The sequence below is a fragment of the Amblyomma mixtum genome, chromosome 3 (assembly GCF_055824585.1).
Source record: "Amblyomma mixtum isolate Tamu chromosome 3, ASM5582458v1, whole genome shotgun sequence".
NCBI lineage: Eukaryota > Metazoa > Arthropoda > Arachnida > Ixodida > Ixodidae > Amblyomma > Amblyomma mixtum.
In genome coordinates, this window is record NC_143014.1 from 19740279 (window position 1) to 19757953 (window position 17675).

A 17675-nucleotide genomic window follows, 5' to 3' on the forward strand; every position below is an offset into this window, starting at 1 on the left:
ATCCATCCATCCATCCATCCATCCATCCATCCATCCATCCATCCATCCATCCATCCATCCATCCATCCATCCATCCATCCATCCATCCATCCATCCATCCATCCATCCATCCATCCATCCATCCATCCATCCATCCATCCATCCATCCATCCATCCATCCATCCATCCATCCATCCATCCATCCATCCATCCATCCATCCGGTGTGGTGGTTCCGGAAGTTACGTCCTTTTTCTGCTTCCTGCGCTTTCGCTCTGAAAACTTGCTGACTATTCGGCGTGACCGGTCTCGCTATGCGCTCGGAGCTACAGCGGCTCTCACTTTACGAAATCCGAACCGGATCGTGGGAGCGACCAGTCGAAGACACCATTAGTGTCCAAGCCTCGCCACCCCGATCTTTTTTTTTTCACCTGGTCCAGCCACAAGGAAGCATTGATGTCCAAACATGGCCACCGCGGCTTTTTTCATGTATATTTTTCTGATGTCCTGTCAGGTGGGCAGATGTGGTCACTGGTGGTACCACCCACGGCAGGCGGCGGTTCTGGGCTCTCTCGCTCTCTCATAGCTCGGTCGATGGGAAGGGGAAGACAGAGTCATCAGACACTGATGTGTCACTTGGGAAAGGAATTTCCTTGGGAAAGGAAATTCCTTTCCCAAGGAAATTCCTTTCCCAAGGAATTCCTTTCCCAAGGAATTTCCTTCGGAAAGGAAATTCCCGCAGTCTCCTAGCAGGTGAATGAACATCCTCGTACTCCCCCACCGGATGTCCGAAGCAGGAGACCTCCGTCGAGGACACAGTCGTCTTTGAATTAGCAGCGACAGCTTGACCTTTCGCCGCACCACTCTGTCCGGCGACCCGAGGACATACTCGGCTACTTGCCGCCGCCGCCGTCGCCGCTGCTGCCGCTGTCACCAGCCCTCGCCATATCACTGCTTCACAATAGCCCTGTTTACATGAACCCGACAGGACCGGGTCGAGTCAGCGTCGGGTTACGCGACTCGCCACTGACTCGCCCCGCTTGGTGTCTACATGAACTCGGTTCAAGCGCGTAAGCATCGCAGCGGCACCTATCGTCGAGGTTCGCAGTTATCGTGCAAGCTTCCGGCAATTCCGGTTCCGGTTCTTGGCCCGAGTTTTCCCGCGCGTTCGCGATGGCCGTGTCGACTGCTTTCTTGATCGCAATCCTTAATCTCCATCAGCTTTATTTCATGACCCTTTTGATGTCATGGATAACCGTGCACAATTTGCTGCTGTCTGCCGCGGTGGTTCATTACCGGGCTCGCTGCCAACGTATACGCAGTATGTCGAACAGCCGAGCACCGCTCACCGCCGGTTGGTCCCACCATGAAGTCGCCGTGATGTATGGTACGTTAGTATCTATTTTTCTGTGCCTGTCCGCGCTAATCCTGGTGTGCAGAAACTAATATAGAGGCTGATGGGGCATGCGCAAAATCTCAAGCTACATATCTCCAAATACAGGCGGCTGCATCAGTTTTAATAGTTGTGTGTGAGCAGACGAAAAGCGCGGAAGTGCCGTTACAGCTCGTTGCCAAATATGTGCTGCGCTGTTTCGGGAATACATTATCCTGTGTTTGGTGTAGTACTCAACAGCATGGTGACGTGGCAGTAAATGATCGCAGTACGTGAAATTAAATATGGTTATTTCATGCGGGATTTTGATAAGTGCTGCATAAGTTCATAAACTTCAGTAAGCTGGAGTAACCTAAAGAAATATGCAGCCTTCTTTTATACATGATTATTTTTAATAACTGCAGCAAAAGCCAGCTGCAAGTAAACTGGAAATACTCAAAATCAAGCAACAGAGTTTGTGCTTGTCAATACCTTATGTTGCATCATGGCATCTTTTGTGCCGCTCGTTCCTTAGGAGTGCGGTTCATGCATGCACCACAGTCTGCAGTTTCTGCATATTCATGAAAGGGTAGTGAAAAAAATTGTGTGCGTCAAACTGGTAACACCAGATATCTTGCAGGACTGGAATCCCTGGCACCACCACCAAAGCGGCGCATGTGGATGAAGAGCAGAAGCAGTGATTGGTGGGGCAACATTGTTTGCTCAAATTTTGATGATGGTGACTGGAAGGAAAACTTCAGAATGCCACGGGCAAATTTATGTGAATTGGTTGCTGCCCTTGCTCCGTTTGTGTCACCGGATTGCAATTATGTGCGAGAGCCAGTACCAGTCGACAAAAGAATTGCTATTGCTCTGTACAAGCTGGCTAGCTACTGCGAGTACAGAGTGGTAGCAAACCAGTTCGGAATTCACAAGAGCACTGTGCAGAAATATGTGTACCTATTCTGCAATACTGTAAGAAAGCACCTGGCAAGCAAATTTATCTACCTGCCATCAACAGAAGAGGCCACATTGATTGCCAGGAATTTCTGCGAGAAGTGCCACATCCCACAGATATGTGGTGCCATTGATGGCACCCATATTCCCATCACTGCGCCAAAAAATGGCTACAGAGACTTCATCAATCGCAAAATGTGGGCATCCTACAACATGCAGGCAGTTGTGGACGACCGTGGACTGTAAGTGCTTGGCTATTCATTATTGAAACTAAGCTTTCTTGCTGTTTGTATACAACAACATTAACTCAAATCTTCTGGAAAATAGTAATGAAGAATGCTGATTAAGTGCTCCACACAAATAACTCTCAGATATGAAACTAAATAATTATTTTGGTGGTTTTGTTTTTGTGCAAGGACAAGCATGATGAATTTTCAAACTAGACATTCTTGTGTGCCAAGATATTTTTAGCATGATTAACTAGCATGTATCTCATTCTATTTGAGCTGTGTGGGACAGCCATAAGTAATCTGTTTTTCTTTAAAATCTCAGAACAGACTTTCGGCACACTGCCTGTTTGGCAGTCTAGCGGTGTTCTTGTGAACTATATTGTTTAAACAAGTACTAGCTTTTTTTAACCTAAATAGAAACAAGCTATACGAATGCAATGCATGTATAACCTACAGTTAGGGTCTAGCTGTAGCAAAAAAAATATAAAGATGGCAGAAAGGAGCTCGGCACGATTTCTGTGGAAGTTCCCAGCGGCACTTTTCATGGCAGTGATGTCGCAAAGTTTATAGAATGCAATTCTGTGTGGTTTACAGCTTGTTTTTGCTTTTTCAAGATATTCTATAATTACGTCTATTTCCATTTTTATATATTGTACTGCTGGCTGATTTTGCTTCCCTATGGAGTAATTCACATACGAACTTATTGCTGTTATTTTGCAAGCCGTGCTCCAGCACCCAATACATGGTGTAAACAATAACCTGCAAAATGTTCTTTGTCTTGAAGTGTATCCCATTTTTTTTTCATTCAGGTTTCGCAGTATTTCCTGCCTTGCGCCAGGCAGTGCACATGATTCCACAGCATTGAAAATGTCGACGCTGTAAAAGAACAGTGACCAGCTGATGCCAAAGGGGAGCTGTCTGTTTGAGGGGAAGCTTCTGCCCTTCATGCTTCTCGCTGACCCTGCGTATCCCCCACTGCCCTGGATCTTGAAAGGTTATACGGGGAGGCTTTCAAAAGAAGCCGAGTCTGTCAATATCCACCACAGCACTGGGAGGAATGTTGTGGAGCAGGCATTTGGCAGGCTGAAGGGGCGTTGGCGTGTCTTTTTGAAGCGCACAGACATTCATTATAAGTTTGTGCCTACTGTTGCCATCACAGCATGCGTGCTGCACAACTTCTGTGAGCAGCATTCAGAAGCTTATGATGACTGGTGGGGTGCCATTGTTTTAGCTACGGAATCAGAAGACTTTCCGCAGCCCGTCGGCAGGCCTTATGCAAGCACCCAACAGTCAGACATAAGGGTCTGCCTCAGCAATTATTTAGGCCAAAACTTCCCAATTGACTCAAGCACCTATCGATGAAGTGCATTTTGCAGAAAACTTTCATCTCAGAAAACAGGAACAGTGAGCACAATAACACGGGATAGGTAGGAGGTATCAGTGGAGTGGTGGTGAGGTACTGGAAGTAGTAAGAGATTGGTTGGTTGGTTTCTGGGGTTTAACGTCCCAAAGCGACTAAGGCTATGAGAGACGCCGTAGTGGAGGGCTCCGGAAATTTGGACCACCTGGGGTTCTTTAACGTGCACTGACATCGCACAGTACACGGGCCTCTAGAATTTCTCCTCCAAAGAAATTCTAGCCGCCGCGGCCGGGATCGAACCCGCGTCTTTCGGGACAGCAGCCGAGCACCGTAACCGCTGAGCCACCGCAGCGGCGGAAGTAGTAAGAGAATATGTCTACTTAGGGCAGCTAGTGATCGCAGATCCGGATCATGGGAGGTAAATAACTAGAAGAATAAGAACGGGGTGGAGCGCATATGGCAGGTTCTCTCAGATCATGAATGGCAGTTTACCAATGTCCCTCAAGAGAAAAGTATACAGCGGCTGTATCTTACCGGTATTGACCTACGGGGCAGAAAGGTGGAGGCCAACAAAGAGCGTTCAGCTTAAGGGTGTACAATAATGACTGCTTTCTTGGTCTTGGTGACAAGGCTACAGTGGCTGTGGACCGAATGGGCTTGAGGTATGCTCTGCTTCAGACGGACAGACTATCACAATAGTCCTCATATACGCGACTGTGCATGCCACGTGGTTGCTTCTGATATATCATGTGGGATCTTGTGCGCTTCCTAGTTCCTAGTAGGAAGACGAAGACGTTGTTCGACCTACTGTCGCCTCAGCTCTGGTTATTTACCTAATTTTGCCTATTCTACCTAGATTTATTTGAATATTCGAGGACGGCTACATCCGCAAGGTGGTACTGTCCCTACGGGAAGGGTGTTGGATTGTCTCTATCAGTGGAAAAATTCTCCTTTATTCTGTTTCCAGGTGTAGGAAGACGTCAAGCGCGGTTGCGGATAGACCTTGGTCACTCTTGCATCCGTCAGTTAAATCGCACGCATTTTCTGGGCGTCATTATTGACTCCCGTCTACAGTGGTGAAAAGCTGTCAATGTGATTGTCTCTTCTCTATCTTCGATTCTCAATGTGCTTCGTAGAATTGCTATTGAGAAATGGGGAAACTATCCTTCTTCAATGGTCAAACTTCATGAAGCGCTGGTAATCAGTCGCATAATGTATCAATTGCCTTTAATTTGCCCCTCGGCCTTACATCTTGAACGTCTCGAAGTTTTCCATAGAAAGGGCCTAAGAAGAGCCATTGGATTTTCTCAGGCAGCTTCGAGCAAGGCAGTACTTCATGAGTCACTGTCGAAGCCTGTTAGCCTTGTCACTTCACAGAGGCTACTACTGCATCTTGGCCGCCTAGGAGAGACAGTAGCTGGGCAATCCCTTCTCCAGCGTCTGTGCAAGAGATATGAGTCGAAGGCCTACTTGGCACTTAATACTCTTAGTTCTTTAGGCCTTAATGTTCCGAGGCAAAGGAAATGGTTCAAAGCACCGTGGTCTTTGGCGACCCTCGACTGTAAAGTCATAATTCCCCATGTGAGCGCAAAGCGCAGCTCTCCTTTGGCAGCAACGCGTTCACTCGTACTTGAACATTTGGAAAAAGGGTATGTCCGCCATCTTCAAATTTTCACGGATGGTTCTGTGCACGAGGTCAAACAAGCTAGCGCAGCGACTTTTTACATTCCTTCTTTGGCCTGAAGTGGTCTGTACGCATTTCTGCTGTCGTATCCTCCACAACGGCCGAAACTGTTGCTATTGAGGCGGCTTTATGGAAGTTAGGGTCTTGTCGGGCTCAACCTGTTGTCATCCTGATTCAAAATCTGCCCTTCAGAGGTTAGAGCACGGGTTCCCTACTGACACCTTGTCTATAAGCTTTCTACGCTTGGTGGAGAATCTGCACAACAGAGGCTTTACTCTATATTTCCAATGGGTGCCCTCTCACATAGGAGTCAGAGGCAATGAGGTGGCAGACAGTCTCGCCCATAAAGCTCCGCCAAGAAATTTTTCAAAAAATGTCCCTCCAGATGCAAAATCTTTCTTCAGAAAAAAGGTGCTCGATTATTTCAGTACCTTGTGGAGTGCACCCCACAAGCCATGTGTGACCAACGGTCTGAGAAGATCCCAGGCCACTCTACTGCATTGAATTCGAACAAGCTCAGCTCGTACTCCTGCCTGGATGCATAAGACGGGCATGGCATCGTATCCGCTATGTTCTATATGTGGTGTGTGCGTGGATATAGAACATTATGTACTGCCCAGAGTACAGCGCGGAAAGGAATGTGATGTTGGCTTCCTTAAAGAGGACAGGAGCCTTTCACAGTGCAGTTCAGGACGTTCTCTACCCAAGTGGAAACCAGATATGCAGAAGAGAGGAAATGCGGGCCAGTTGGTACATTGTAAACGGAAAAAAACCAGTCACACAAGACGACGGACAAGAAGAGTGTACACACCACAACGACTGGACTAACAACTGAAGTCGGGACTGTGTTCGCGCATTTCTCGAGGCAGGGAAAGGAACCACGTTTGCACTACGCAGCATGCGAATCGGTACACGACTTGTGTCGCACAGGTGGTGGACAAGTTCCCCCTCACATGCGAGAGAGTTTACATCGGCCAAACTGGCCGGTGTATTAATGACCGGCTTCGTGAGCATCACTCCTCCCTGGGGTCCGATGGCGGTGCAAACTTGCCTCGCCATTGCAATGAATGTGGCTGTTATCCTTTGTTCAGCAATGTCACCATTCTTGGTAGAGGCAAGGGAAAACAGGAGCGGGAAATCTTGGAAGCATATCATATCAGTTTGTTAGGCTCTGATTGTATAAGCACAACCTCGGTGCGCTTACTTGAAAAAGAATTTGCTTTTTTAGGTCGTCCACGATAGATGAGATTTCTTGTCTTTGTCTCTTATGCTCAGTGATTAGTGATGATGCTGTTGCGCATGCTCTGCTGGCCTTGCTCGGACCATGTTTTTTTCCAATGAACTTCAGTTGTTAGTCCAGTCGTTGTGGTGTGTACACTATTGTTGTCCGTCGTCTTGTGTGACTGTTTTTTTTTTCGTTTAGATGAGAGGCTTCACACCTTCTTTCAAAATTCCTGCAGAACACTGAACTTGACTCTAAATAGTGACAGCAGGGACGGTCTATGGTCTTCTGTGATTTAATGTGTGCGTAGATGGTGCCTTCTCGAGTGATCTATGTTATTCTGTGAGTGAATGTGTGCATAGATGATGACTCTGCAATGGTCTATGTTCTACTACGAGTGAATATGTGTATAGATGGTGACTTCTGGAGTAGATACTGTTGTGCTGCGAGTGAATGTGTGCATAGATGGTGACTGCGGGAGTGGCCTATGTTCTATAATAAGAGTCTTTGTGCATAGCGGGGTACATCTGACCGGTTTTAGGACATTAACATATAAGTGACGCGACTGTGGAGCAATTGCCGGCAGAATAAGCAAGGCTAATTCCACCTGTAGCATCAAACAACTCATCTCCTAGTTCCTTCAGCCATGGATTATATCTGAAATTGTTTGGCTGTCACAAAGAGCATGGCTTTATGTGAGAGCATGGTGCCTGTCCTGTATTATCTGTGCTCTGTCATCTTTTGTATCGAAAACCATTTTGCTTTTGTAGCATGCGTCACCTATTAAAAACCAAAGTATTATTGCATTTTGCACTTTGTGCAGACATACTAGTACTGCCACCATCTTTTTCACTTTTATCTTGAATAGCGGTACTATGCATGCACACACTGAGGAATAAATTACACAGGGAAGTTTGGAATGTAGGCCTTTTTTTATTTCTCTCAAAAAACCACATACAAGAAATGTAAATGTGTTTTAGAACAACATGAAGGGGTTCAGAAGTCAAAAACTGTCAGGAGGACCTCTGCTTATTAACGTAATTGCTATCGTTTTCACATCAGATAAACACACCACAGTTTGTACCTCTTTGGTCAAGCAAAATAAATGTTAACCTTTGCAAGTAACAGAAAGAAAGAAAGCATAAATACAGTTCATTAGGACACCAACAAAAGGCACATGTCATTAAGACTTGAGATTATCACATATCAAACAAGATTATCATGAATACCTTAAAATCAAATCAGGAACTCAGAAACACATCACATAGTTTGTACCTCTCCACGCAATCAAAATAAATAGTAGTACATAAAAGCATATATAGATATAGTATTTAAAAGACATGAAAAAAAGCTGGTCAGAATGTCACATATGAAACAAGATTACCGAAAATATCTTAAGATCAAATAAGGAACTCAGAAACACATCACATGGTACCTCTCCATTCAAGCAAAATAAATTACCTTTGGCAAGTAATAAAAGAAATCATACATAAATATAGTAATTAAAAGACAGCAACAAAAAGCTGGTGTCATTAAAACTCAAGATTGTCACAAATGAACCAAGATTCCTAAACAGACCACACAGTTTGTACCTCTCCGGTCATGCAAAATAAATGACCTTTGGCAATTAATACTAAAAATTGAAAAAAAAACGCATTTTCTTGTTCCACGCTTTCACATGTCAGGAATTAATAATATTGCACTTATGCTGTTTATGATAACACTGCACATTTTGATATTTACTCATAAGATATTAGGGTATTTTAAAGGGACACGAGGACAGATAGATGTTGGCCTGTACAGCGTTATAACCACAGAGAGACCAGTCTCACTAAAATTGGTTGGAGCTTTTATAAGCTAGAAAAAAAAGGGTGCTGCCATCATTGGCCAATTTCGGAAGTGAAATGCATGCATCAACGGAGATATTTTTGGTGCGGAGCCCAGAAGCTAAGCTACACCACCATTCACTTGTACATGGTGGGCCGCCGCGGTGGCTCAGTGGTTATGGCGCTCGGCTGCTGACCCAAAAGTCACGGGCTCTATCCCAGCCGTGGCAGTCGAATTTCGATGGAGGTGAAATTCTAGAGGCCCGTGCACTGTGCAATGTCAGTGCACGTTAAAGAACCCCAGGTGGTCGAAATGTCTGGAGCCCTTCACTACGGCGTCCCTCATAGCCTGAGTCGCTTTGGGACGTTCAACCCTCATAAACCAAACCAAACTTGTATGTGGTAGCAGCCCGTCCTTTTTGGTACAGACGTCACAAATTTGATTCGACTGGTGCAATGTCTTGTAATCCAATTTTCTCTGCTGTAAATGCATCTTTTGGTGCTAGAGAAACGTCAACACAGCCAGAAAGTGGCAAAGAATTATTTTGTATCAACAACAATAATTGGATGGAGTTCCCCGCAGTGTCCCTTTAATACTCCCGAGGCTGTTGCGCGTTAAGGAAGCATCAGCCTCTATTTGTTACTCTCTTACAGTGATTAACGGGGCACGAGGGTCTTAAAACTAGCTTTTTGATTTATGGATAGAATCTCATGAAATTTCGCACACAGAGGCACTTTTCTCTTCTGATTCCAAATACGAAATCATAACTGACGTGGTAGTCTTAGTTCGAAATTTATCTTAAAGTCTAGAGTGTAATTAGGTAATTTCTTATGCAGCTTTAATGAACTTTCTCGTTGCATTTTGTTGCTTTTAATTGCATGAATTGATAGCCAAAGACATTCTCTTTTTTTTTCTTTCAGCCATGTATAAATAGCAATTTGCAATTAGCTTAGAGTTTCAGTGTCAAATACTGCGACCTTTTACTCTCGACACAGTATATCAGGATGACACGCCTTTAGAGAAAAATGAAGGATGTCACCAGGTATGCGAACTCTTTGGCTATCAACTCATGCAATTAAAAGCAACAAAATGCAATGAAAATGTTCGTTAAAGCTGCGTAAGAGATGACTTAATTACGCTCTAGACTTTGTAAGATAACTTTTGATTAAGACCACCAGCTCAATTATGATTACACTTTTGCTATTAGAAGGGAAAAAAGCATCTGTGTGCTTAATTTCATGATTTTCTAGCCATAAATAAAAAAGTTAGTTTAAAGAGCCTTGTCCTCGCTTAAAGGCAACTGAATTGGGAGGATCGTGAATTGAGTTCACCTCAGTCTTTAGGTGTTGGTGGCAAGTTGGTGACTGATGGCGTGTTGGTGGCTGGTGATGTGTTGGTGACTGGTGGTGTGCTGGTGGCTGGTGGTGTGTTGGTGGCTGGTGGCGGTGTTGGCAGTAGGTGTTGTAAGTTCAATTGTGTGAAGCTAGGTATTCGTTGAAGTGATGCCACCAATGCTGCCTGCTGGGAAAAGAACTGCCCCATCAGAGCTTGTGTGCCTTGTAAAAAGGAACTGGAAACTCCTTGCAGGAGCTCCTGCATGTGCTTGCCTTCTTCCGCGAGCAGTTCTTTTTGCCGTTCGAACTGCAGGTCTGCTTGTTTGGTGAAAAACTCCTCGCTTTTCTAGTGCATATTCAACAGCACCGTTTCCAATTTATCCTTCCCCACGCGACGTCGCTTCTGTGGTGGCGATCTGCGTGAGGTGCTCGCTACAAAAAAAAGTGAAATAAATGAAAATGGTCACAACATCCTTCTTTTGTGGACTATTCACACTTTGCGGGAAAAGTAAGGATTGTAGAGCAAAAAAAGGCTGGTCTACTTTTAACTTTTGGAACCTGCTTTGGCTGAAGCAATCAATTCTTGCAAGAAAACTGCATGGAGTTGAAAAGGAATAGTGCTACAGCTAACTTTCCACACAGGGCACTGTTTGTGGCTGGTATAAAAAAATTGGGCACTTGCAGTAGTCACCAACAATATTTTTGGGTGCAGCGTTTCTGAAATGCAATGTGCAACGTTTCTGAAAAACACTCACAGCTTTCCCTCTGTGTTCATGCATATCCTGAAAATATAGCCTTACCCAAATGTTACGAGCACCCATTACATTTACAGCATCTCACCAGCAAACACCCTTTAGAGAATAACACTGCCTCATAATCTTGAACAGCACACACACTGTACCAGAGTGCTCACTTCTTTGCGCATAATTTACTTTTTCTTTGCTAAAGGAACCAGTGTTCTGAGTCCATGCAGGTTGGAAGCTGAAGACAGTTCTGATTTTATGTGTCACGACTATCATTCTGGTTTATGACAGTCTTTGAATGCATGCAATAACTAGAGACTCCTTGCTCATGCATTATGAATTTTTTGGAAAACACATTCTAGAATGTTCAGACTTTTAAAGAGGGGAAAGATGCTGTAGCAAGGTACCAGACCTGAAATTTGAGACTACATCCACTCTCATGATGTCCCCCTTTCACTAGTAACATTTCTGCATGATACATGGCAATGTCCCTGTTTAAAAAGTGAGTTGTCAAAAGGCAGGCAACAGCTTTAGCTTTATTCATGGCCAATAAACCAAGAGACAGTTTTCTATTAGAAGTATAAAAAAACAAAGAAATATTGTAGCTACATACACTTAACCTTGTGTAACTGAAACTTAGTTCACCACACCTTAAGGTACAAAGGTTACAGAAAGTTTAGGTGAAACCATTAAATTTACCAGAATGGGAAAATGCCAAACCTATGCATAAATTCTGGCCATCTCAGCAATGCCTATCACATGCAAACTGCTCCGTTCACTAGGAAAGAAAGTGTTTGCCCCAAAAAATGGTCAGATTCAGTTTGCACTACCTGAACATTCCTGGCAATACAACACATCACAATGCTACAAACAAACTCACTTAAAGACAGCAAGTGGTATCACTTTATATTGACACCACTTGCGAATAACATAGGTATAATAGCTTTGTGCGTTGTTTGAATGCTTCTATTTTGAATAAACTTTGTCTGCTACTCTTGTTCTCTCATCACTGTTGTATATAGCTCAGCATCAGCAATGCCTCTAGGTGTTCAAGGTGTAGTAGAGTGGCCACCATAGTGGCCATTTCAATGGTTGCTGCGGTGGTGCAGAGGTACAGCATCCGCCTGGCATGCAGGAGGCCCATGGCTGGAATCCTAGTGCCGCCACAATTCGCCACCGGAAAATGAAAGAATGAGTGTTGAGGAAATTGAACAACAAGGCCTATGGTGTTCAGTGATGTCAGCAAAATACCGGCCTGAAAAGGGTTTAGGGCAAGGCGACATCTATTCACTGCATGTTTATCGGAGGTGTTCAAAGGATGGGTCTGGGAAGAGCTTGGGAAAAGAATTAAAGGTGGACATCTTGGGAACCTCTGATTTGTTGATGTCGCGCAGCTACGTAACTCAGAAGGAGTTCCAGTGCATGACCGAGGACCTGAACATTCAAGCAGAATGGTAGGGCCAAAAGTTAATAAGAAAACTGAAGTCACGTCCAGCAGTTTGGCAGGGACCAATAGTTAATGATAGGCAGGAAAGTACTGAATATTGTAAGAGAATACATTTATTTGGGCAAGTAATGACGGTAGAGTTGGACCATGACAGTGCGATAGCTGGGAGAAAAAAAATGAAACGGGACATTTTGCAGGTACCCGCGTCATTGACAGCAGCTTGCCAATGCCCCTCAAAAGGGAGAGCACATAGTATGTGTGGAATGGTATGGTATTTGGGCTGAACATTCCAAAGCAACAAATGGATCATGAGAGATGCCATACTGGAGGGCCCTGGATTAATCTGAACCACCTCGTGTTATTCAAGGGTGTAGGGAAGGCTAATGTGCAGGAAAAAAAGAATTCAATTTTGATTTTCTAATATGAAATTCCAAAACCTTCGTGAATATTATTGAGTGTCTTGCATAGAGCCAGGACAGCGTTTTTTTTAAGCCAATTTCTTTGCAGCTTGTGTTCACTCGTATCTTTGCAATGAAAAAAAAAGGCCAAAACAAAACCTGGAAATTTCATAAACAAAGCTGATCCATCAACAGCCGTCAGGCAATGCAAAAAAGGCACTATGCATGCTTTATTGAGCGCTGGCAAGTTTTAATCTGGGCCATTGTTGCCTCATGTCAGGCTCAAGATTTTCTCACCTCTGTTCGGTTGTATTTAAACTTTTCTTTTGCTTTTTAGTGGGCACATAGAAGTTTTGCTTAAGTATTTCCACATGTTGGCTACCAACAGCAATGCCTGGCAAATGCTGTGTTCAAAAGACTTGCAGTGCCGACATGAACCAAATGATGAACAAGCCTTTCCTGCATAGGTACTCGCCCAAATCAGTTCTTCACACCACACAGCCTGCTCCCTAGCAAGTAGCGCAATGTGCAGTCAAAGCTTCTCGAATAGTGTTTTTTATGGGAGATGCCAAAATACTTACGAGTCATCTAATCATATAGTTTGGGAATGCGCATCAAAGAACGCCTTCCTTACAAGACACGCATCCGAATTACCATCTTAGACGCAGTGCTCACATTCAGTCATGGCAGCATAGTCCAAATTCATGCCCTTTGATATATCTCGTGACATCCCAAGATATCGTGTATCACCGGGGTGCTACACCGTGACACAGCTGTGTGAGGTCGACCGTTGTAGAAAGTACTTCCCTAAGGTAGATGCAGAACAGACCAAAAAGAAGCTCAAGAGGAAAATCACAAGCAAAGAAGAGTGAAATTTTCTCTGGTACTGACTACATGGCTAGTGGCTGTAAATTCAAGTTTCGGTGCATGTTGTTTCTGCCAAAAGATTGACGCAAATATGTTTTTTGTCTTCGATTTCGCAAAACTCAAAATGTCATTTCTTTTTACATTTGAACACATATTAGTTAAACAAGAAAAGATGTAAGGCTGCCTTTTTCTATCTTCAGTTACACAATGCAAAACTACTAAATCAAAATGGTATGCAGGAAGTATGCAGGAAGTATAAAAGACGGCAAATATTCTAATTCTGATCGCTCAAGATACTCGCAAGCACTCTTTGATGGATTGAAGCTGCAGAAACAGTTGCGGCACTTGCATCACCTGCATCTGTTGGTAAAAAGAAGCCTGAACGGTGCCACAGTATTGTAAACTGGTTTTATAAAAATGATGCAGTGAACCTGGAAAAAACTCTGTGCCAATGAAATCACTCCTATCTCATTCAAACAAGTCTGGAAATTAATTTTGCTTGTTAAAAAGAATAAATAATTTAGTTGTAGCACTTGATCAGAGCTGCGCACATCTAAACCATGTAAATGCCATGAGCACTTGTTCCAGAACTGGTGTGCCTCAAGACACTACAGCCCCATCTGCATTTTCAGTGGCTATGCAGCAAAAAAAGGACTGCCGAATCAAGTGCACTCTCGTAATCATGTATACCTCACTATATTCAAGGCTGGTCTGACGACGCTTTGCAGTGCAGCTGAACAGCACATCCACTTCCGCTGCATCAGCCAATCGTTGTACGCCTCAAGAGATCAGTACCTTGAGATCGAAGTGTGAAAATGGGCCCAGGTAACCAATTTTGCTGTGCAGCTGAGCTATTAAATACCATTCAGTGCTTAAAAATTGCCCAAGCTTACGTTCACTTTGTTCTTGAAGGCCGTCAGCATCGTCCTCCTCGGTCCTCACGTCACTGTCGCTGATGTCTGCAAAACAGAAGAAAAAAATTACTGTTCTATATCCAAAAGTTCTGTATTTGCACATCCTGCAACCCAAAGATTGTAAGATGCCATCCTATCCGACTGCACGACAAGGGTCATCAATCTCCAATCACCTCAGCTTCGCAACTAGCATGGCCACCTTGTTACCAGCAAACTTCCTTGTTTCATTACTGCTACAGATGCTCTACTAAAATTAACTACTTCTGCCTTGCCTTGAGAGTCACTCAAGGACATCATGCTACACATAACATGTTTCACCCATGTCTATTTCCTGCTCTTAATGGACTGAGATATAATTATTTCCTGTTCTGTCATCCACAGTGTCCTTTTACAATACACTCATCGCTTTTTCTGCAACTTATTGCCGTTAATATTTTTTGCATTCAGTTTATTTGTTAGCTTCCAAGTTTGAGCCCCGTGGTTAAAGACTAGGAAGAACTGTTGAACTTTCCCTTTCTATCAGCTCTTCAACACTCTCTGTACCTCATCAATAAATATAGAGCCACCGCAGTGCATTTAGATGGAGGCGAAATGCTAGAGTCCCGTGTACTATGTCAGTGCAGTGAAATGGGCATCCGAGTAGCCATGTCTCATGAAAGCACAATAATAATCTGCATCAAAGAAAAAGAGTTCTTAAGAGTTTGCTTTCGTGAGGAACTGTGCTGCGGCACACAAATTTGAGGCTACTGCATAATCCAAGGCTGTTGGTGCTTACTTCAGTCAATGAAAAATGCACTAGGAGCAAAAAAAAAATTGTTAGAGCCAAGTGCACGCCACAAGCGCAACAATATTATCCCTACTGAAACAGTCTTCCACTTCTAAATAAACCTGTTATTTCATGTAAGCCTTGGTAGCTCATTTATTTCTCAATTACGTGCGCACAGTTACACAATTGTATGATAAAAAAATTAAGTCAGCACCGCCGCACGCCCGGTGCATTTGTCAAGAATTAAATTCAGTTATCAGCTTATTTATGGTCTTCACTTGAAACAAGCATGTTAGTGCGTCTCGTTCAAGAGTAGCTGTGCGTACTCGTTATCATCACAGTGCCGCATTTCTCTTTATGATTCTACGTTTTCTGGAATGGATTTTTTTTTTGCGTGTTAACATAGCATTTAATGCCGGAGGTTGTAAATGATCGCGCTGTTAGAAATGCGAAAGCTGGCTGAACTCGCGTAGCGGAATTCAACCCAGAGCTCATCAAAACAACGCCGCGACTGAGTCGCTGACTTCGGCGCTGCTGACCTGCTACATGACATCAAAAGAAAACGAGCGTGAAAACACATTTGGGTGTATACTTGCCTGGCTGCGAGTTGTCACCGTTGTCTGGCGGGACATCTAGCGAGTCCACGCCGTATTCACGAGCCAGCACCATCGGCCTGTGGCTGAACAGCGCGCTCATGTGGTCGTACCACTTCCACGCCGACGGTGCAGCTCCACTTTTTTCTTGCTCCAACCGTTCCTGTCACACAAAACAGAATTGTGCTGCAACGTGGTATCATCACGTAAGGGTTTCGAAAATCGGATGAGAGAGTGCTGATACTCACGGCCGTAAATCGCTTTTTTAAATTCTTCCAACAGTTCCTCAACTGCTGCCATGTCCACTCGTAGCCGAGGTTGGCCATTTCGGCCTGCAAATCCTTGAACACGTCTTGGTTCCGCTGCCGTCGGCTGTCGAGCGCCTCGCTGACTTTCTTTTCGTTGATCAGGCCAAGGAAGCATTCCACTTCCCGGTCGGTCCAAGAAGCGCGAGTAGACATTGCGCGGGGGCTGACGACGGCTGCCATTTTGGTCGACTGATCACATGACCGGAAACTTTCCGAGAGTTAACCGACATGCTTTTAGAAAGTCGGGTCAAGCGAGTTAACCTACCCCCTGCAGGCGAGTTAACTCGACTCGCTCCGCCGCTTATTTTACTCGACCCGACAGCGTTTGCATGAACCCGACAACTGGTTTTTTACTCGACAAGCAAACTCGACTCGACTCTGTTGGGTTCATGTAGACGTCCTTAATGACGCACGTCTGGTACTAATTCTTCCCAGGCCCGTGTTCTCCGATCTTCACAGCTTCCCCACGGCCAGAAAAAGCTCGAATGGCCATCGTTCACGACCGCTGGGCAGGAAGAGATGAGGCTGGAACCGGGTTTACTATATTTTTTACTTTTACTATATTGTACTTTCTATGACTAGGCTTCAAGGCTGTCGCCGAACGCACCCTCCTCATTTTTTTCCCTCCATGCGGACTTGTGGGCGTGCGCGCAACGCGCAGACGAAGCAATGAATCGGCTACGCCCACCCTTCCCCCGTCAGTCATAACGATGCACCAATAGAGTGCCTTTAGTGAAAGTTTGCAGTATGACGTCAACCCGAAGGCTGCAGAGGATGAGCACGTTTGCTTCTGGAAGGAAAGAACGAACGGGCTTTGACTTCAGTTTTTACGCTTTTCGGGGCGCACAAGGCTCTAGTATTTGGAAAGGTTATCTTCGGTGCCTGATCTATGCAGTGGGTTTGTTTTTCTAAAATGTCCTGACCCTGGTCAGTTGCCCTATAACAACACGTACCTGAGCCAAGTGGTGTCATGATTTGTTTCTTCCGGATCCCTGCGACCCTTTCCTGCAGACTTTTATTCATGTGAAGCTTTCTTCGGCTCTGCAAAATTATGTTGTCGCCACAGTAGACGGGTTGCGATAGAGTGCAAGTCGACTTTCAAAGTCATCTGTGCGTTCCGATGTCTAAACTCTCGCTTCAGTTTGGAATACATTTGAAATGTCATGCGTAAGCGATTGCTCAAACATTTGCTTGAATGCCTTCCCCAAGCCAATGTACCAATAGTTGTGTAGTGGATGCCAAGGCGGAAAATGTTTTAAAACATCGAAGAAAATGGTGGTGCCAGCGGGTGTGAAGTATCTTTCTTCAAGTTGCAAGTAGGTACGTTGCTGGTAAGAACATGGATGGAGGAGAAGCGATTGTTTTTACAACGGGGAGCTGACTTCTTGCTGTGTCACAAACCAGAGTCAAGCGAACATGTTTTTATTCGTGAATGAATGTGCTGCTCTCTTTGGAAGGTGCTCCAGCAGACAATAAAGAAAGACTTACCCTTGACGCCGTATTGCAGAATATTCCTAGACGTTGAGCAAGATCTTTATAAAAACGATGTCTGCTTCCTTCTTGGCCAGCACAGTTTTTGACGAAGCAGGATGTCTCTAAGAAACTGCGATGAATATGCGCATTCTGCCCGCGATTACTTCCTCTACCACTGAGGAACTTTCGTTCGACTTGGTTAA

The 17675-nt window shown here is 44.5% G+C and overlaps 1 protein-coding gene and 1 pseudogene across 1 annotated transcript in view; one reads left to right on the forward strand and one right to left on the reverse strand.

Moving 5' to 3' along the window:
- Positions 1-267, forward strand: part of LOC149349388 (uncharacterized) — a gene marked incomplete at its 5' end in the record, with an annotated part of 768 nt that extends 501 nt beyond the window's left edge. The window contains one exon of the mRNA XM_089575447.1: positions 1-267. This exon is cut by the window's left edge and continues 501 nt beyond it. Within this exon, the coding sequence (XP_089431573.1) occupies positions 1-267 (267 nt within the window).
- A 9694-nt stretch (positions 268-9961) lies between these two features.
- On the reverse strand, positions 9962-16179 carry LOC149349389 (uncharacterized; annotated as a pseudogene).
- Positions 16180-17675: the final 1496 nt, after the last annotated feature.